This window comes from Lontra canadensis, unplaced genomic scaffold, assembly GCF_010015895.1.
Source record: "Lontra canadensis isolate GAN:19392208 unplaced genomic scaffold, GSC_riverotter_1.0 scaffold313, whole genome shotgun sequence".
NCBI classification, from domain to species: Eukaryota; Metazoa; Chordata; class Mammalia; order Carnivora; family Mustelidae; genus Lontra; species Lontra canadensis.
This window is the reverse complement of record NW_022631307.1, coordinates 14,473-32,920: the sequence shown is the minus strand read 5'-3', so window position 1 is coordinate 32,920 and position 18,448 is coordinate 14,473. Positions and strand designations below refer to the sequence as shown.

At 46.0% G+C, this 18,448-nt stretch overlaps 1 protein-coding gene across 2 annotated transcripts; it reads left to right on the top strand.

Moving 5' to 3' along the window:
* Positions 1-863: 863 nt before the first annotated feature.
* LOC116862733 (protein AAR2 homolog) lies at positions 864-17,254 on the top strand. Of its 2 annotated transcripts, none has more exons than XM_032850139.1 (4): positions 864-889; positions 3,615-4,422; positions 7,880-8,109; positions 16,253-17,254. In XM_032850139.1, the coding sequence occupies exons 2-4, from the start codon at positions 3,666-3,668 to the stop codon at positions 16,418-16,420; spliced, it is 1,155 nt and encodes a 384-aa protein (XP_032706030.1). In that variant the 5' UTR covers positions 864-889; positions 3,615-3,665; the 3' UTR covers positions 16,421-17,254. The 2 variants fall into 2 exon arrangements, with proteins under 2 accessions (XP_032706030.1, XP_032706031.1); XM_032850140.1 differs by lacking the exon at positions 864-889 and adding an exon at positions 1,083-1,207.
* The last annotated feature ends 1,194 nt before the right edge of the window (positions 17,255-18,448 follow it).

The window sequence follows — 18,448 nt, the reverse complement described above, 5'->3', positions numbered from 1 at the left end:
ATGGAGTCCGCATCAGGCTCTCTGCTCCGCAGGGAGCCTGCTTCCCTCTCTCTCCACCTACTTGTGATCTCTCTCTCTGCCTGCCTCTCTGCCTGCTTGTGATCTCTGTCAAATAAATAAATAAAATCTTTAAAAAAAATCTCTTAATATATATCTCCTATTGATTCTGCTTCTTTGGTTGAACCCTGACTGATACAGCCACCCAGCACAGAGCAAAGCCCTCAAACAGAAATCATTTATTAATACAGTCATTAATTAAACACACACACCCAGCTGAACCCCTTGTGTCTGGCTTTGGGCTAGGTTCCTGGGAAACAACAGAGAACCAGACAAGAAATTCCCTCCCTCCAGGCATGTTTGTAGCCTGCACCACCTGAGGACACTGGTGATTATGGCCGGAGGGACCCATGTAGTGGCTATTGCTGCTGGGACGACTTCTCCGCCCTGCGGGCTGGGTTTCTGACAATCTCCTTTAGGACTGAGAGTGGTTGGACAGCGACTGGGTGATAATGGGCGAGTGGTGATACTCAGGTAGAAACTGGCTGACAGGGACCATTACTGAGCTTCTGATGTGGCTACTAGACAGCCATGATCATGAACCCTGCTTCAGCGACCATGACTGATTGTGACCAAAGGACTAGGGCTGGTGGGTGTGTTTCTGGAGCAGGATATACATAGCTTGGTGAAGGTTGTTATCCACGGTTCAGGAGACGTGTAACCCAAAGTAGCAAAAGGCAACATTTAACGGGGCGGAACCTGCAGGCGCGGACCGTTCCTCCCCAGACCAGGAGCTCTGCCGGACCGCTTTCCCCGTCGCTCCCGTCCCAAGCCAAACCGCGAGAACTTCCGGTGCTCCGCGGTGCCCGGGAGGGGCGAGAGTCCAAAGCTGGTGAGTCCGGCCTCCTGGCCTGTTTGAACTTTTCTGTTTTTGTTGTCCGTGTGGCCCAGCCACCCTGTTCCCGGTTCGGGATCGCGGAGTGCCCTGAAGTGGGGCGCCTCGGCGGGACGCGCGCGTCCCTCTCTGTGGGCCAGTGCTTGGACCCTGGTGCCTCTGCAGGCCTTTCTCCCTGAAAAACCGTCACCAGAGCCCCCGTCGCCAGTACTTCCTGGGGCACCCGGGGTAACTTAGCTGTTTCCCGAACTTGGGAACTTGGGGGCCGGAGACCCTGGCCGCGCCCGATATGGTTCTGTTCGACTCTAATTTCGGGTAAGGTAATTTGCCCGAACCGACCGTTTGTTTCTCATCTATCTACAACATGGATATCATGTTTTTATTAAATAAATGCCTATCGAGGGGCTGGTTTGTGCTGGAGGAACAAAAAGACTCAAGTCTCACGGAGGTAACAGCCGTCTGCTAAACACAAACGCAGAACTGCAGCCTGATCAATGAAATGGAAATGTCCGGGGTGCCGGGGAGTGTCTCACGGGATACCTGACCTAACCCCGGGTCAAGCAGGCTTTAGTGAGGAAGTGAATATTGAGCTGAGATCAGAAAAAATGATTTGAGGAAGAGGAGAGGGAAGAGTTTTTTTTTTTTTTATTTTAATCCAAGGAGCCTCCAGCCAGTGTGGCGGGAACAGAGAACTCTGCAGAGTGCACGGTATGAAACAGACCGAAGGAGTTGGGAGGGGCCAGGCAGCCCAGGCCTTGTAGGTCTTGTAGGTCATGGTAAAAATTCTGGTTTTCCAGGAGCCAGAAGAAGAGCCACTCACATGGAATTCAGTGTGAGCTGGTGACATGCTTAGGTTGGGCCTTTGAAAAGTTCACTCTGGCTGTTGGATGGAGAACGGGTAACTTGCAGCAAGGAGGTGATGGCGAGAAGCAGGTGGACAGATGTGACTTTGTGCATTCCAGGGCATAGTCTCTGTGCCAGGCCGTGTGCCAGCTGCTGAAGATACAGTGAAGAGAATTACCGCTGGTGTAATTTGAATAAAGGAATGTCATTGTCAAGGAGGAAGGAGTGCAGGTACCACAAGGGAAAATGGCTAATTGATGAACAATTGTTCTAAATGTAGTAGCTCCTCATTTAGCAAGTACTTATTAAGTACCTTCTGAATTCAGGGTTGGGAATAAGATGATGATGATGCAAATTATTTAGAGCAGCGGCTTTCAGGCTTTTTTGACTGTGACCTGCAATAACAAATACATTTTACCTCATGACCAAGAATCCATACAGACACATAAAACTTCAGAAGACAGTTATCTTTATTACTCATGATGCACTCTTTTTCTTTTTTTAAATTTTGTTGTTTCCATTTTAAAAAAATGTAATGCTGGTTGAGACTCTCTAAATTGATTTCTTAACCCATTAATGAGTTTTGACTTGCAGTTTGAAAAAAAAAAAATATGCCCATTTAGAGTAAGAGTCATTTACCGTGGTTTGGGGTTAAGATGATAAAACATTGCCTCTACCATTTTTGGAACCAGGTCGGCCTTCCTTTTCTCCCTGCTCTAGTTTGTTCTGTTTGCTTAACATAGAAAAGAGTAAGAAGAATTAAACAGGCAACTGGTTCTTCTGTTTGTGAAATTTGGGGGTCTTGTTTGTGCATCTGGCTGGGTTGGAAGTCCCTAGAGGCAGTAGTGACTGTCCTACCCTGTGGATGTTTCATAGATCATTGTTCCAGGCAAAGATCTGGCCCAGTGCGGGCGCTCAGTGATTATTTGTTAAATTGAATAGGTAAGCGTCTTGGGACTAGAAGGTTAGATAATTGTTTTTATTAAATTAGCTCATGTTGGAACCATTCCTATAAATACCACCCAGGCAGTGTCTGCCTGCCTACACGTTGTGTCAGTATGTCCCCGTGGACAGTTCAGAGGTGGGTAAAATAAGTGTTCTTGCTCTTTCTCTTCTAAATACTGATCCTAGGCCAGCCATCCCACCTGAATCTATTCTGGGCAAGGCGGCCAGAGTTGCCACTGACTGTGGGCCCTTTTGGAAGTTGCTTCACTCCCTGGACTTTAGGGGTTTTTTATGCGTAGAAGATGAAGAGGAGGTTTGTGGTTGAAAAGCTTTCCACTTCCAAACATTTTGTGAATGAACACCCACTTCAGATGCAGAGCACCCACTTTCCACCTTCTGTCCATGTCTGGGCCTTCCTTAAGGCTTATGGGAAACTGGGTATATGCTGGATTTAATCATCCTTCTTAGCTCCTTGGGACTCTTCAGTGATAGGGTTTAGGCAGAGTTACAGTGTGAGGCAGTTTAGGCACAGTCGTAGTTTCTAATAGACCACCCAGGCTTTCCCCACCTTCATCTTGTTGTGGGAGAGAGATCCTGAGAGTGGATCTTGAGTGGGCAGTGAGAAGAACACTGGCCTGGAGGACAGGGTACCTAGGTTCTAATTTGTGTGACCTTGTATGACCTGGAGCATGTCGTTTATCCTCAATGTCTTTCCAGCTATGCAGTGAGTGTTCTTTCTCAATAAACCAAAACACAAAATCCTCTTCACCCTGAGTCCTCTTTTCCTCTTCAGTAAAATTGATGCAGGGTTGTGGCGAGGATTAAGGGAGATAATTATGTCAGGGGTCTGATTCAATCTGGCACATGCAGAATCCTCAGCAAATGAAGCATCTTTCCTCAAGTTCCAGTTAATTCTGATTTCTTTCTTTTTCAGTTGTTTGGAAGACAAGAGAGGTTCTCTTTTTGGTCACTTAGCACTGGTGCCATGGCTGCCATGCAAATGGATCCTGAGCTTGCCAAGCGCCTGTTCTTTGAAGGGGCCACTGTGGTCATCTTGAATATGCCCAAGGGGACAGAGTTTGGCATTGACTACAACTCCTGGGAGGTGGGGCCCAAGTTCCGGGGCGTGAAGATGATCCCACCAGGCATCCACTTCCTCCACTATAGCTCTGTGGACAAGGCCAATCCCAGGGAGGTGGGGCCTCGTATGGGCTTCTTTCTGAGCCTGCAGCAGCGGGGGCTGATCGTCCTGCGCTGGAATGCGATCCGAGAAGAGGTAGACCTGTCTCCAGCCCCAGAGGCTGAGGTGGAGGCCATGAGGGCCAACCTCCAGGAGCTGGACCAGTTCCTAGGCCCTTACCCATACGACACACTCAAGAAGTGGATCTCACTCACCAACTTTATCAGCGAGGCCACAATGGAGAAGCTGCAGCCTGAGAGCCGGCAGATCTGTGCTTTCTCAGAGGTGCTTCCTGTGCTGTCCATGAAGCACACCAAGGACCGCGTGGAACAGAATCTACCTCGCTGTGGCACTGAGTGCAAAAGCTACCAGGAGGGCCTGGCCCGGCTGCCAGAGATGAAGCCCAGAGCTGGGACAGAGATCCGCTTCTCAGAGTTGCCCACACAGATGTTCCCAGCAGGTGCCACACCAGCAGAGATAACCAGGCACAGCATGGACCTGAGCTATGCCCTGGAGACGGTACTCAGCAAGCAGTTCCCCGGAAGCCCTCAGGATGTGCTTGGTGAGGAGGAACAGGATTCTTTGGGAGTGGGCCAGGAGATGGGTGTATAGTAGTGGGTACATCTCCGGTTATCTAGTCCAGTGGCTCCTAAACTCGGCAAGGAAGCAGTCTTGCCCAGTCCCCCTGGGACTAGGTTAAGAGAGCTGGAGTGGGGCCCCAACACTGTCTGTCTGTCTATATAATAAACAAACACTGTAGGTGAACCTGATGCAGCCAGTTCTGTGTTTGGGAACCACTTATGTGGCCCAGCCCCTCATTTTACAGATTGAGGTTCACAGAAGGAAAGGATTTGGCCAACTATGTGGTCAAAGTGAGACCAGAACCCAGGGCTCCTGGTTCCCCGTCTCCCATCTGCCTCCTCATTTTGCTCCTGATTCTCTCAGTGTTGGTCTCTCCACTGGCTTAGACCAGGATCGTGATTTTTTTTAAATTATTTTTGTTTTTATTGTTATTTTTCTCCCTTATTGCAAAAGTACTGTATGGTCATCATAGAAGCAAAACAAAAATGCATTCCCAACTCCCACTACCTAGAAATAACCAAATTTTGTACCCTTGGGTATATTTCCTTTTCGTCTGTTCCATGTGTATGTATCCCTGTGCAGCATTTCATTGCAGTCTCTTCTCTGTGTATTTCTGTGTACTTCCCTTTAGTCTCTTTTTTCCCTCAATTATATGTGTTTGTATAAATGATTTTTTTATAATTTTTTTTTAAGATTTTATTTATTTACTTGAGAGAGAGAGTGAGAGAGAGCATGGGAAGAGAGAGGGTGAGAAGGAGAAGCAGACTACCCACTGAGCAGGGAGCCCGATGCGGGACTTGATCCTGGAACTCCAGGATCATGACCTGAGCCAAAGGCAGTCACTTAACCAACTGAGCCACCCAGGTGCCCCTATAAATGATTTTTTACAAAAACAAGATTGCAGTATACTATTTTGTAATCTGCTTTAACATAAACATGTTTCTATGTTGCTGAAACAGCCCCTTCTCGATAGTGTCTACTTATGTGCCATAGTTAATGAACCAGCCCTCTGTTGGTGGGCCTTTTAAGTTGTCCCTATTTTCCCTATCGTGTCGTCTAATGAACATCCTGTGTGTACTTATACATACATTTAGGGTTGAAATTGTTGGATCAGAGCCTGTGTGTTGCGAACTGGGATGAAGCTGTTGCCCATCATCTCTGAAATGGCGATTTAGCAAAGGCCTCTTCCTACCGGATGGTTGGAGAATGATATCGTTTCAATGTATATTTCTTTGATTCTAGTGACAGCAGACATTCGTCACATCTTTAACAACTATTTATATTTTTTCTTTTACAAATTGTCCAGGTATTTGCATATTTTTCTGTTGGAAGACCAGTGAGAAATTTGAATATAGGGCCCTTTATATCATTGCCTCTCTGATAAAAGGGCACATTTTAATGGGTGCATCTTAATGCATTACACAGTATTATCATTTAATAAGTAACACTTGGGAAATTCTGGCTTAAAAAAGAACGAAAATCCTGTTTTCTACCTCTTAAACATTTTAGTTCTTCAAAGTAATCTTGTGAAAGGTCTGTTGCAGGGATAACTTTTCATCTTCCTGACAACTCTTTGAAATTACTTCTGATCTCCTAACTTAATTTCAGACTAGGCCAGAAATTCATGAATTTAAGTAAATGCCCTAATTTCAGAGAATAAGCTCCTATTTTCACAAACTAACCAGGTAAAGCCAACTGTAGAAGCAAATCATTAACCTCTATCATAGAAAGAAAATTTGACAATATCTTTTTTTTTTAAGAGTTTATTTATGGGGGCGCCTGGGTGGCTCAGTGGGTTAAGCCGCTGCCTTCAGCTCAGGTCATGATCTCGGAGTCCTGGGATCGAGCCCCGCATCGGGCTCTCTGCTCAGCGGGGAGCCTGCTTCCTCCTCTCTCTCTGCCTGCCTCTCTGCCTGCTTGTGATCTCTCTGTCAAATAAATAAATAAAATCTTTTAAAAAAAAAAAGTTTATTTATGTATTTGACAGAGATCACAAGTACGCAGAGAGGCAGGCTCCCTGCTAAGCAGAGAGCCTGATGTGGGGCTTGATCCCAGGACCCTGAGATCATGACCTGAGCCGAAGGCAGAGGCTTAATCCACTAAGCTACCCAGGCACCCCAAATTTGACAATATTTTGAAAATGTCAGTCAAACATCCAATATATCTGGACCAGGCGGCTAGATAAACTTAGTTCCACAAGCCTAGGAATAGAGAACTAGTTTTTCATGTCTCTGAAGGTGACAGAGATCAAACAACCTGCATTTAAAGAGGTACGTAGTGTTGAGTGCATCTGTTCTTTTCATGACCCACGTGTAAGTGTGACACCACAGAGCCCCTCCTTAAATTTGAAGCCAGAGAGGATGTCTCTAATCAACAGCAGGGTATCTTAGCAACCAGAGACCCAGTTGCTTGCCCAAGGACAGTGGCTTCTGGATCGTGGGGTCTCTGTTTCAGACAGGCATCTGGTGGAAACGTGGGAATAATAATTAATATTTCCTGAGCGCTCCTTTGTGCCAGGTATTATTTTAAGTGCTTTATATGAACTATATTGATTTATTTACTCTTCCCCACAGCCCTCAAATAAGGAAATTGAGGTATAAACAGATTGAGTAACTTGCCCAAGGTCACACATCTCTGAAGGGTGGGGTCCAGATGTGAATTTAGGTAGTTTGGTTCATGCTGTTAGTCACCAAGCTGTTCAATGGAGATTAAATCACAGAGCCCCGTGGTTAAACAAATGCAAGTGATCTGGGCTTGAGGGCTAAGCCTCAAAGAAGTACTCACAAATTTTCCTCTTCTGGGAAGCTCTGGAACTATTCTCACCCAGTAGAAATTCTGTTTTATCTTCCATTGTTCCCATTGCCAAGCATTCGATGTGTGACCTTGGGTAAGTCCCTTGACTTTATCTGTAAAATGAGACAGGTATCACCAACCTGAACACCTTGTGGAGTTGGGCTGGGGATTACATGGTGTAGTGCAGCATTTCCCTGGCCCTGGAGCAGACCGTCTGCATCAGAATCACCCAGGAAGCTTTTCAGAGCTACAGACACTGAGGCTCTGCCCATCTGTCCTCAGCCAGGATCTCTGTGGGGGAGGCTTGCGCAGCTTTATCTTCAACAAGCTCTCCTAATACCAATGGGCAGTCCGGTTTGGGATCTGCGTGGTATAATAGCCATGGACACGTTTTGTAAACTTTTGAAGTGCCAGGCAGTTACTGGTAGATCTCTTTTCTTGCAGTCTGATTCTATAAAACCATGGTTTGGTTTCTCGTGGCTTGAATTTAGAGCAGTTCAGCAAACTTGAACTGAGCGTGTGCTCAGTGCAAACCGCTCCCCCCCCGCCCTTGCAGGAGAGCTGTGCAGGAGGCTACCACTGCTGGGGTCAGTAGATCGGGCACTCCACTCTCTCAGGATCATTTTCCTCTCTGTGCCTCCCAGGTGAACTTCAGTTTGCCTTTGTATGCTTCCTCCTGGGGAATGTGTATGAGGCATTTGAGCACTGGAAGCGGCTCCTGAATCTCCTGTGTCGCTCCGAAGAAGCCATGGTGAGGCACCACACCCTCTACATCAACCTCATCTCCATCCTCTACCACCAGCTCGGCGAGATCCCAGCCGACTTCTTTGTGGACATCGTCTCCCAGAACAACTTCCTCACCAGCACCTTACAGGTGAGCCATCTTCTGGCTGACACCCATGTGGGTCAGAACTAAGGTGAGAAAGTGTGAAAGCCCCTTTGGGAGGGTTACTTTTTTGTTGCTGTTTCCTGGCTCTCTCTTCTACTCAGTTGTAAGTTCCGTGATGCCAGAGACCCTCTCTCTCTACCACCGTCTCCCTGCCTTGCTTTGAGAATGCCACGCAGTGGGGTACTTGGCATTCGACTAACCTCTACCTCTGTGAGTTACTCAGCTCAAAACACTTTTTCTTTCTCCCTGTAGCCGTAAGTTGGTATAACCCAGTAGGACAGAGTTTTGAAGCTTGTTATTTCCAGGGAAACATCTGCAGCTCCTTAGATCTCATTTAAGCATTAAAGTAACTTTGATTTCCTGTTCAAACAAAACGTGCCAGTTTCTGCAGAGATTCTCTGACAGAAAAAGTGAAATTTGCTTTTAACTTGGCAGTTAAATTTTCATTATGAGTGGTAATTAGGGAAGACGCTTCAAACAACGTACAATCTTCATCCTGTGCTATTTCCTCCCTTTGCAAATAGATTAGCATCCTTTAAGTTCTTGGGACAGCCTCTGTCACTCACATTTTGTAACTTTCTCAAGTGTGGAAGAGGCAGAAGCTGCAAGCTCTGAGTTTCCATACGTTCTGTTCTGTGAGCTGCTTTTTTCTCCCCGTGAGTGAGACCACTATGAGGCCCAGTCCTAAGAAGCTGGCTTTTCCTTAACCTATCACTCCCACCCAGGGTGAGAGAAGGAACAGACATTCCGGAAATTCCTATTGGGTAGCAGGCATCATGTTTATTATGCTACTTGGGTTCCCTTATTTAATCTCTCTGGAGCCCTTCAAGGCAGGGAGGATTATTTCCTATTTAGAGAGGAGAACATTGAGACTCAGAAAGATTAAGTCATTTATGTAAGGTTACACAGCTGGTAAGTGGCAGAGTCAGGATTTGAACCCAGGCCTGAGGCTTGTGATTATGCTCCTACGTACTGAATATAATGTATTCCCCCAGTAAGGATTCTTGATTGGCATCAGTGGGGACACCATCAGGGGCTTATATCTCAGAGGTATAGAACACTTTTCTACAAACAACATGCTGTTGGAAGAATCCCTGTAAGCAGGCAGCTGACTTAAACCCGACATAACAGAAATTAAGTCCCTTTACCTTTCCTGTGAAGGGGAAATACCACCGTCCTCCCCCAACAAGTTCCTGGGTTACATGAGCTGGTAACTGATGAGGGGTGAGAGGGGGCATCAGCTTGCTGACTTGCCTCTGGCAAGGACTCATGGGAATGACATGCCGCTCTTGTGATGTGCATTAATGCTGTCACACAAAACATAGGAGGGCCATACTGTGTCATTGGCTGTTGTGACCATTGTCAGCAGAGCTGACCAACAGCTGAGCTCTGATTGCTGACACTGTGTTGCCAGCAATGATATATGAAGCAGTGAGGGCCCAGCTGGATTGCTAGATGCCCAGGTTGGGTGTACAGAGCTGATGGTTGGAAGAATTCTGTCTGGACTTTTCACCAAGAAAATTTGATGTCATTATTTGGAAAAATCCAGGACATGTTTCTTAAAAAAAATAATATCAACACATATTTTTGAGCATTCTATCTTTATATACAGCATTTTCCTGAAAGTGTTGAGGGGTCCGTATATTAAGGTTCCTGCCTTCAAAAGAGATTTTTTCATTGATTTAGCAGGAATTTGCTAAGCATCTGCTATATTCAAGGCCCTGTTGCAGGACTGGAAATAGAGCTGTGAGCAAGACAGAGTCCCTGACTTGCAGCTTATATTTTGATAGGAAAGTAAACAAATGAATTGACCAAGTCACTTCAGACAGCAGGGCTGTGCAGGGCTCATTTGCACCAGCCCGAGACCACGACCTGAGCCAAAACCAAGAGTCAGATGCTTAACTGACTGGGCCAACCAGGCAACCCCACCCCTTTTTTTATCCTAGTAAAAAAACACATGAGATCTAACTTCTTAACACATTTTTAAGTGTAGAGTACAGTATTGGTAGCTGTAAGCACAGCAGATCTAGAACTTTTTCATTTGGCACAACTGAAAACTTTATGTCTGTTTCATGCCTTCTTAACTGAACATGATTTTCACTCTGCCTGGTGTGAACTTGTTCATCCTACAAGATGCCCTCAAGGCATCCCTCTCTCTGAAGCCATTCCCAATCCCTCTCCTTTCCATATCATTAGCCTACTTTGGACTTGTCACTATTATATTACACAGACTGTGCCTGCTGAAATGTGTACATTGCCTGCCTGACTTCCCCACTAAGCCATGAACTTTTGCCCAAAGCCTGGTTTGTTTTTCATATGGTGATTTTCAACACCTGGTTGAGGCCTAGCACTTCTCTCACTTTGTGTTATCGGGTGTTTTTAGATGGCTGGAGTACATCATTCCCGTGGCAATGCAAATAGATACCCCTGATATGACAGGTGTAAACAATGCAGTCTGATCAAGGAAAGGAATTGGTTAATTCAGACGAGGGTTGCAACTTGAGGAGGAGAAGAGGGGATCAGGAGTGACTGTGAAGGGAGGCGTTTAACCATGTGCTGGAAGGATGACGGATTTCAACAGGCACCGTGTGGAAAAGGATATTACAAGATCTTTTTTTTTTTTTTTTTTTTAATGGAGAGTTAACGTTGGTACCATCCTGGCAGTGAGAATCCAGTGAGATTTTGCCCAAGAATCCAGACCCCCACAAAGAGGCAGTCACTCAGGGTGTGTGTGAGTGAATGAATCAGCCCATAAAAGCCTTCTTCAGCCACCCTCCTGCTCTGCCCCCAGGTAGTCAAGTAAGTGGAACTGGCTTTCTTACTTAGGAGCTTAAATGGCTACTACCCATGGAGAGGGACTGGTGTTTGTATGTGTAAGCACTAAAAGGCTGTCACGTTAGCTGGTATAAAATTAGCCACGTAATGGCCTCTGCCGTTAGAGGCCCTTTTGAATAGATGCCACTGGTTCTTATAAATCCCATGGATTTAGCTTGAATAAAAATCATTTGTTTTACAAAAATAGATACAGTTTTTTCTTTTATTAAAAGCAACTTGAGTCACCATAGTTTGTTTAAAACCAATGAAAGGATAATCTGAATTTAATAGCATGTTGGAAAATGAGTTATGTAGGAAATAAGGATTCTCACTGCTGATTGCATAGCATTGAGGCATATAGTCGGGTAACCTGTTTTTTCAAAATACTTTAAGTCACAATAGGCCATCTGTGCTTTCCAGCTTTATTTTTTGCCGATATTCTAAATCCAGTGTCCATCTCAACTCCTGATGGAAGACACTTGCTCTGACAGTGATGTCTACGGTGTTTTTACCAGAACTCCTGGCATGATCAATATACCTACCCACTCGCACACCTTCTGCCACCAGCTGTCACTTTTGCACACTTACTGTGTGCATTATCTCATTTAGCCCTCACCACAGTGCTCACAGCTAAGTATATAATCTCACTTTGCAGTGAGGAAACAGCATCGTAGAGGTCACATGATTTTGCCCAAGATCACCAGAGCTAGTGGATGGCAAGGCTGAGTTTTGATTCTAAAGTTGGTGGTGGGTTCCCATTTATTACTCCCAGAGAAACATCCCAGATTCTTAAACTGACCTCAGAAGACATGATTCCTGTTGCTTTTTACTCCCCTAGAAACCATTGCGAAATGATAGTTTTATTTAACACCACTTTCTTCTTCCGCAAGTGGAAATAGAATGTTCTACCTCTGGCTAGTTTCATTCTAAGTTGAAAAATCATTTGGGAATTGAAAAAATTAGGAAATTTCATCTTTTTTGTCTGTCCAAAAAAAAATAGGATAAGATAGTGACTCAGCTACCTACCTTGATATTTTGAATTTCTCAAGGTGACCTGACTGAACTCAATTTATTTAACTTGGGTATAAAAGAAGGTTTTCACATTTCTGGCTAAAGTAATTTACAGTTTTAGAATATACAGACTTAATGATAACAATATTAATAGCTTTTTCTGTATTTAAAGAAAAATACAAGGGGTGTGCTTTTAGTTTTAGAGAAATGCAGTTGTTTGTGAAATGTCGTTGTCCTCTTTCAAAAGTATTTTTTAAATATCCAGGATTGATCTTCCGATATTAAGATGATTCATTTCTCAGTGATGTTAAGAAGCGTTTACTTGATTTCACTTTAACAAGTAAAATAATTAGATCATGACCATGTTTTCTGAAGAAGCCATAAAGTTAATCTAAAAACAAGAGAATCAAAGAAAATTATTGCTTGAAAACCAGGTAATGTCTATACATCTCCTTTTCTGAGTTACGGGTTTTTAAAATACCAAGTTTATAAACTATCAGGACAAAAATAGATCACTGGATGCCAGGGGCTTAGGTAAGGGGAGGGTTTGACCAGTAAAGGGCAGCACAAGGGAATTTTTCAGAGTAATGAGACTGTTCAGTATCCTGACTGTGATGGTATGTGAGCTTCAGACTCATAAAACTGAATACCAAAAGAAAAAAAATCTGTCTTGATTATATCATACAGTGGTTGCATTTGTGTACACATTCGTCAAAACAAATCAAACACTTAAAAATGGGTGAATCTAGTTGTATGTAAATTAGACCTCAATAAAGTTGCTTTTTAAAAAAAGTCAACCTGGGCTATACCCTGAGTCCTGGAGGCCTGCAGAGAGGACAGTTCCAGAAGCACCTGGTCTCTAAGTCCCCCGCCTTCCCACAGGGCAATGCTGAAAATATGAGGAATGTTTTAAGTCTATGTCGAGACAAAAAGGTCTGGGTAGGGATGAGGGACTGAGATTTCCCTGCTGGGACTGGATCTCGCTTAACATCTGTCACTTACTCTGCATTTATCACCATTCTCATCTGTACAGTGGGAATAGTAATTTCCTGTCCTCTTACCTCCCAGGTTTATAGTACCCAGGCTTGTAGTAAAGATTAAATTGGTAAGTTCTTTGAAAAGGACAAAGCACTTTTTAAATTAGAAGCCTTATTTTTCAGACAGAAGGTTTCTGTTATACCTGCCTCTGGTTGATTTTACTCCCAGACGTTGTTTGAGAGACGGGTGGGAAGGATGAGTGATGAGTCTGAGCCCAGCCTGGTCAGACCTGTCACTGCTGGCCATTGCCAAATGCAGGGCAGTCCCTACATCTCATTCTTATCTGTTTAGTGAGCTTTCTGTGGGCCCTAACTCTATGCCAGGCCCTGGGCGATGTGCTGTGTGGGACACGTTGATAAAAAGGACTCATTCTCTACTCTTAAGGAGCACAGATACTGTGAGCACGGTGTGAGAAATGCCATAGGAGGGTTCAGGCCCAGTCTAGGGAAACAGGCTGAAGCAGTTCCTTTCGGTTTGGGCTTTTGTAAGAAACCTCTCACAAGGAAGTGGCTTGTGAGCTGGTGGCATTCAGGGGCCACCTCCTCCCCAGGACAAGTCCTTTATTTGGTCCAGCACCATCACATAATTATTGAGCAGTTATTTGGTGTCAAGGACTTGTGCAAAAGTGAACCAAAAATGGATTTTCATGGAGTCTTTGGTCTTCTTCATTCTTTTGCTCATTACACACCTCATGGGTCCTCTGTGTCAGACGCTGTGTCAGGAGTGAGTATGCAGTAGGACCCAGAGTCACTGCTTTGGAGTTGCTCCTTGTCTCTTGGGAGAGCTTGACAGTGAATGGGCTGTTACCTAACTGAGATTGAAGCTGTGTTCCTGGTAACTCTGGACGCTGGAGGAGCATAAAGGAGCACCTGTTCCATCCTTGGTCTGGGAAGACATGCTGAAGGAGGTCACGTCTCGGCTGAACCTGAGTCACTAGTAGGAATTAGTAGGTGAAGAAGATGAAAGCAGGGATGGAAGGTGTTGTAAGCCGAGGAAAAGGCACGTGTGTAGAGGCACAGAAGAGGCTGCGGAGTGTGTTTGGCAGCTGCTCAACGTGGCCGGAGAGGCGGGGCTGTGTAGAGAGGGGTCCAGTTTACTGTGGGGGGAGGGGAACAGGAAGAGGCTTTTGCAGCTTCGGCCACAGGCTCCCCAGGACCTCGGGACAGGCCCAAGGGAATGCAGGGCCTCTGGAACTAATGCTGTTTGAAACAAGGCTTCTCTGCTTTCCATGCGGGGCCCTTCCCCAGAGCTCAGCTGGGCTCCGCAGTCAGCTCTCCAGGGCAAGCTCCATTAGCTGCCTGCAGACAGGTGGCCGGCTTCCCTGCTGCCCTCTCACCGCCACGCTCACACAGCCCCTCTAATTAGTTATTGATCTGCTGTTTTATTGTGGCTTTGCTGCCCGCTTCTGTATTTAGTCGATTCCCAAGTTAATGAAACCAAATTCTGTAACCCCCCCCATTTCTGCTTCTGCACACCCACTGCCCCCAATCACTTCTGTCCCTGCTACCACTCCAACAGAATGACTCCAAACAAAGACCACTGAAATGAGCTTTACTCCTGCTAACAGGCAGTAGAGAAACAGCTGTAGAGTACACCTGTTAACTTTGTCAGGTCAAGGCCCCCCCAGATCCTTCCACGGTGATCTGCAGGCTGGCTACAGTGGGAGACCAATGGGGAACAAAGAGCTTCCCCCACCCTCACGCTCCTGTATCTGGGGTGGTTTGGGGAAAACTGCCCCTTCTTTTCCTGTCAGTTTTCATCTGGTCATTTAACTTCTCTTAGCCTCCATTTCCCTAAAATAGGTATTCTGGGGTGTCTTCCCAGAGCATTGTGAGGATCTTTTGGGATACTCTGAAACGTCTTTGAATTTGAAAACAGCAAAATAGTATGAGGAGTAATGAGTTTGCTGTTACTCTTAGAAGTGATTGGGATTCAGGAAAATCCAGAATGGAGTGTTAGATGCAGAGAAAATTACTGCTCTACCCCCTGCTCAACGTTTATATCAGATGAAACTGAATTAAAAAGAACGTCAAAACAAGGGATTAATACCCAGAATGTATAAAGAACTGCAGTAACTCGACAACAACAACAGAAACCTGGCTAAAAATGGGCAAAGGGCTTAAATAGACATTTCTCCAAAAAAGACATGGAAATGGCCAGTACATCTACATGAAAAGATGTTCAGCATCACTAATCATAAGGGAAACGCAGATCAAAACCACAGTGAGATACCGCTTCACACCCATCAGGATGGCTCTTACTGAAAAATAATAATAATAAATAACAAAAAACAGAGCTTGCCAGTGATACGGAGAAATGGAACCCTTGTTCATTGCTGAAGGGTGGCTTCCAGGGGCCGGGGAGAGGGGGATGGGAAATCAGTGTGGGTAGCTAGTATCAGTTGGGAAAGATAAATTCTGAAGATGGATCATGGTGATGGTTGTGAATGTACTTAATGCCGCTGAATTTTACACTTAAAAATGGTTAAAATGGTAAATGTTATGTGTATTTAATTTTTAAGATGATAATGTAAAAAGATGGTTTAAATGGTAGTTTTGTATTATGTACATGTTATAACAACTTTTTTTTTTGGGAGAGAGAGAGCGAGCATGTGTCCAGGTTGGGGGGGGGCTTCTAGAGGGAGAGGGAGAGAGAATCCTAAGCAGACTTGCCCAGCATGAAGCCTGATGAGGTTCCGTCTCATGACCCTGAGATCATGACCTGAGCTAAAACCGACAGTTGGATGTTTAACCGACTAAGCCACCCAGGTGCTCCTGTTAGCACAATTTTATAAGAAGAACGTCAAAGATAACTTCCAAGGGGAATAGAAACCTCTGACTGGCAGCCTGTGGCCCATGAAGATTAGAGCAGTAGTTCAGCCTCGTTGGCCTAGAGCCTGGGACTCTATGGGATGCAGAGGCTTATAAACCCTCCAGGCCTTTCTTGGCTCCTGCTGGTGTAGTTATTGCCCAGGTGCTCAGGAGAGCTCCCCAGGGGACTGGGCCAGGGTGATGGCCCCACTGGCCTTACTCTTAATGGGGCATCACTGCCCAAGATAGTGATTTTCCATTCTAGTCCTGCCCCAGCCTCTCAGCTGGGTTTGGACCTTCTTCCTTGATTTGTGGGGAGCACTGCAGGTGTCCTGGGCCAGTGCCAGCAGCAGCTGATCCACCCGCCCCAGAGGGCTGAACACCACGAGGAAATTTCCACAGCTTTCTCGGCCCTCTCCATGTTCTCAGGGTGACTTATCCTCTGTTCTCTGTAGGTTTTCTTCTCCTCCGCCTGCAGTGTTGCCGTGGATGCCACCCTGAGGCAGAAAGCGGAAAAGTTCCAAGCTCACCTGACCAAGAAGTTTCGGTGGGACTTTGAGGCAGAGCCAGAGGACTGTGCCCCGGTGGTGGTGGAGCTCCCTGAGGGTGTAGAGACGGGCTAACTGGGAATGCTGTCAGCCAGGGGAGGCCTCTTCCCCTATAGCTGCAGTGTTGGCCTCTCCATTCATCCCTTCCTTCTGGGACCTGAGGGGGTAGGGTAGTGGCCGCACCAGATTCTGCAGAGATGGAGCCAGAATTCCCTCTTCCACCAATAAATCCGTTTCTTCGGTGCCTAAGAGGCAGTATGCATCCGAAGCCACCTTCATGGGTTCCTGTCAGCCTGGCCACGAGGCGAACCTGACCAGATTCCAGATGGGCTCTTACAGAAGCTCTCAGGAGAGACCTGCCTCAGCAGCACCCTACTTCCTTCCAAAGGAGAAGAATGTGAGCCAATAGCCTAAGGAAACTGATTATTTATTCCACAGAATGGTTAGAAAACAAGAAACTCTGGACCACAGAGGGTTTGAGTGAACAGTTGGTGATTTAAAAGTTAAACAGGGTGAGAGAGAGATGAGCTAGAATTTCTGCCTGTCCTTGTTGAATGGGAACGCATCACAGAAGACACGGGCATGGGACCACCAGGAGCTCCAGAGTGTGGAGAGGGGACCCAGAAGACAGTTGGATTGAGTCTGACAAATGGTCAGTTTTTGCTTTCTCCAAGTTTCTTCCTTCTGTCCAGAGGTCCGAGTGGGTAGTTGTCCAAGACTCTTGTGGCTCCTGACCTCAGGGGCTTTGCCGAAGCCACATCCTTCCCATCTGTCCCATTTTGAGGCCTCAGACCCAGAGGTGGGACTTGGCAACCCTTCCATAGGGCTCCATTCCTCACCAGAGCCACCATGACTCTTTCTGGTGACCTGGAGATGGAACAACAAAGAGGGAGGTTCTTGCTCTGGAGAGCCTTTATTCAGGGCTCTGTGGAGGACCTGGCCAGCCCACGTCTTCTCAGTCCTGCCATGGAGCTGTCAGCCACAGGAGTAATGATGCTTGCATTTCCCCGGAGTCCTGAGGCTGTGCCCGTCACACACAGGTCCTGCCACCCTGACCTCAAACCGCTGTACTCCAGCAAGAGCCCCTGCTTTCCCAAGGTGCAGCTCACACCAGGTTTCTGAATGCGAATCCATGCTGGTTAAGACTTTTGGTTTCACTTGTTTCCTTGGAGATGTTTTGCCAAGAGCATAATGTACATTAAAGTCTTTGAGTTGAGACTAAATCCCCTTGTGTGAGTCTCTCTTGCAGTTAATTTGTCCACTTCTCGGCTGCCAGGCCACTGTCCATAGACACACTTCTCCCTGCTGAGCACCAGGAGACCCTGCCCGGCATCTTCAGTCTCTGGAGAGGAGGCAGGCAGCCAGCGCTGCCTGCTATTAACCAGTGGGGCCGCCGAGACAGGCATACCTGAAGGAAGGATTGAGGCCCTGTAGCTTTATAATAACCAGAAATTATTCTCTTCCTCCCAAAGCCCACTCATCACAACTACTTGGGGAGCTTGTTAGAAGTGCACATTCCAAAGGAAGAAATTCCTGGTCCATGCTATAACGTGGATGAACCCCTGAAAACGTCATGCCGAGTGAACAAAGCCAGACACAGACCCCATGTTACATGAGTCCATTCGTAGGGATTGTCCAGGACAGACAGATCCACAGGGAGGGCAGTTACTGGTTGCCAGGGACTGGGAGAGTGGGGAATGGGTTTGACTGCTACCGGTTACAGGGTTTTCTTCTGAGGTGATGGAAAGGTTCTGGACTTAGTGGTGATGATTGTACAACCTACTACAACAACTGTACAACAATACTAAAAACCACAGAAAGTACTCACTTAACATGGGGAATTTTATGCTATGCGAATTATATCTCACTAATAATTTTTTTAAGTGCATATTCCCAAGTCCCACCCTGTAGGGATTCCGAGGCAGTGAATCTGGATATGGCCTGGGTTCTAAGGCACACTTAGTTTTGAAAAACTACCCAGAAGTGACAGCATTGCAAGTTAGTACCTAGAGCTCCACTGGGACAGAATTTGTTTTGCACTAACATTGTCAGGGCAGCACGTGGAAGTGGGGATAACATGACTTTGCTCAGCAAGCTGTTGGT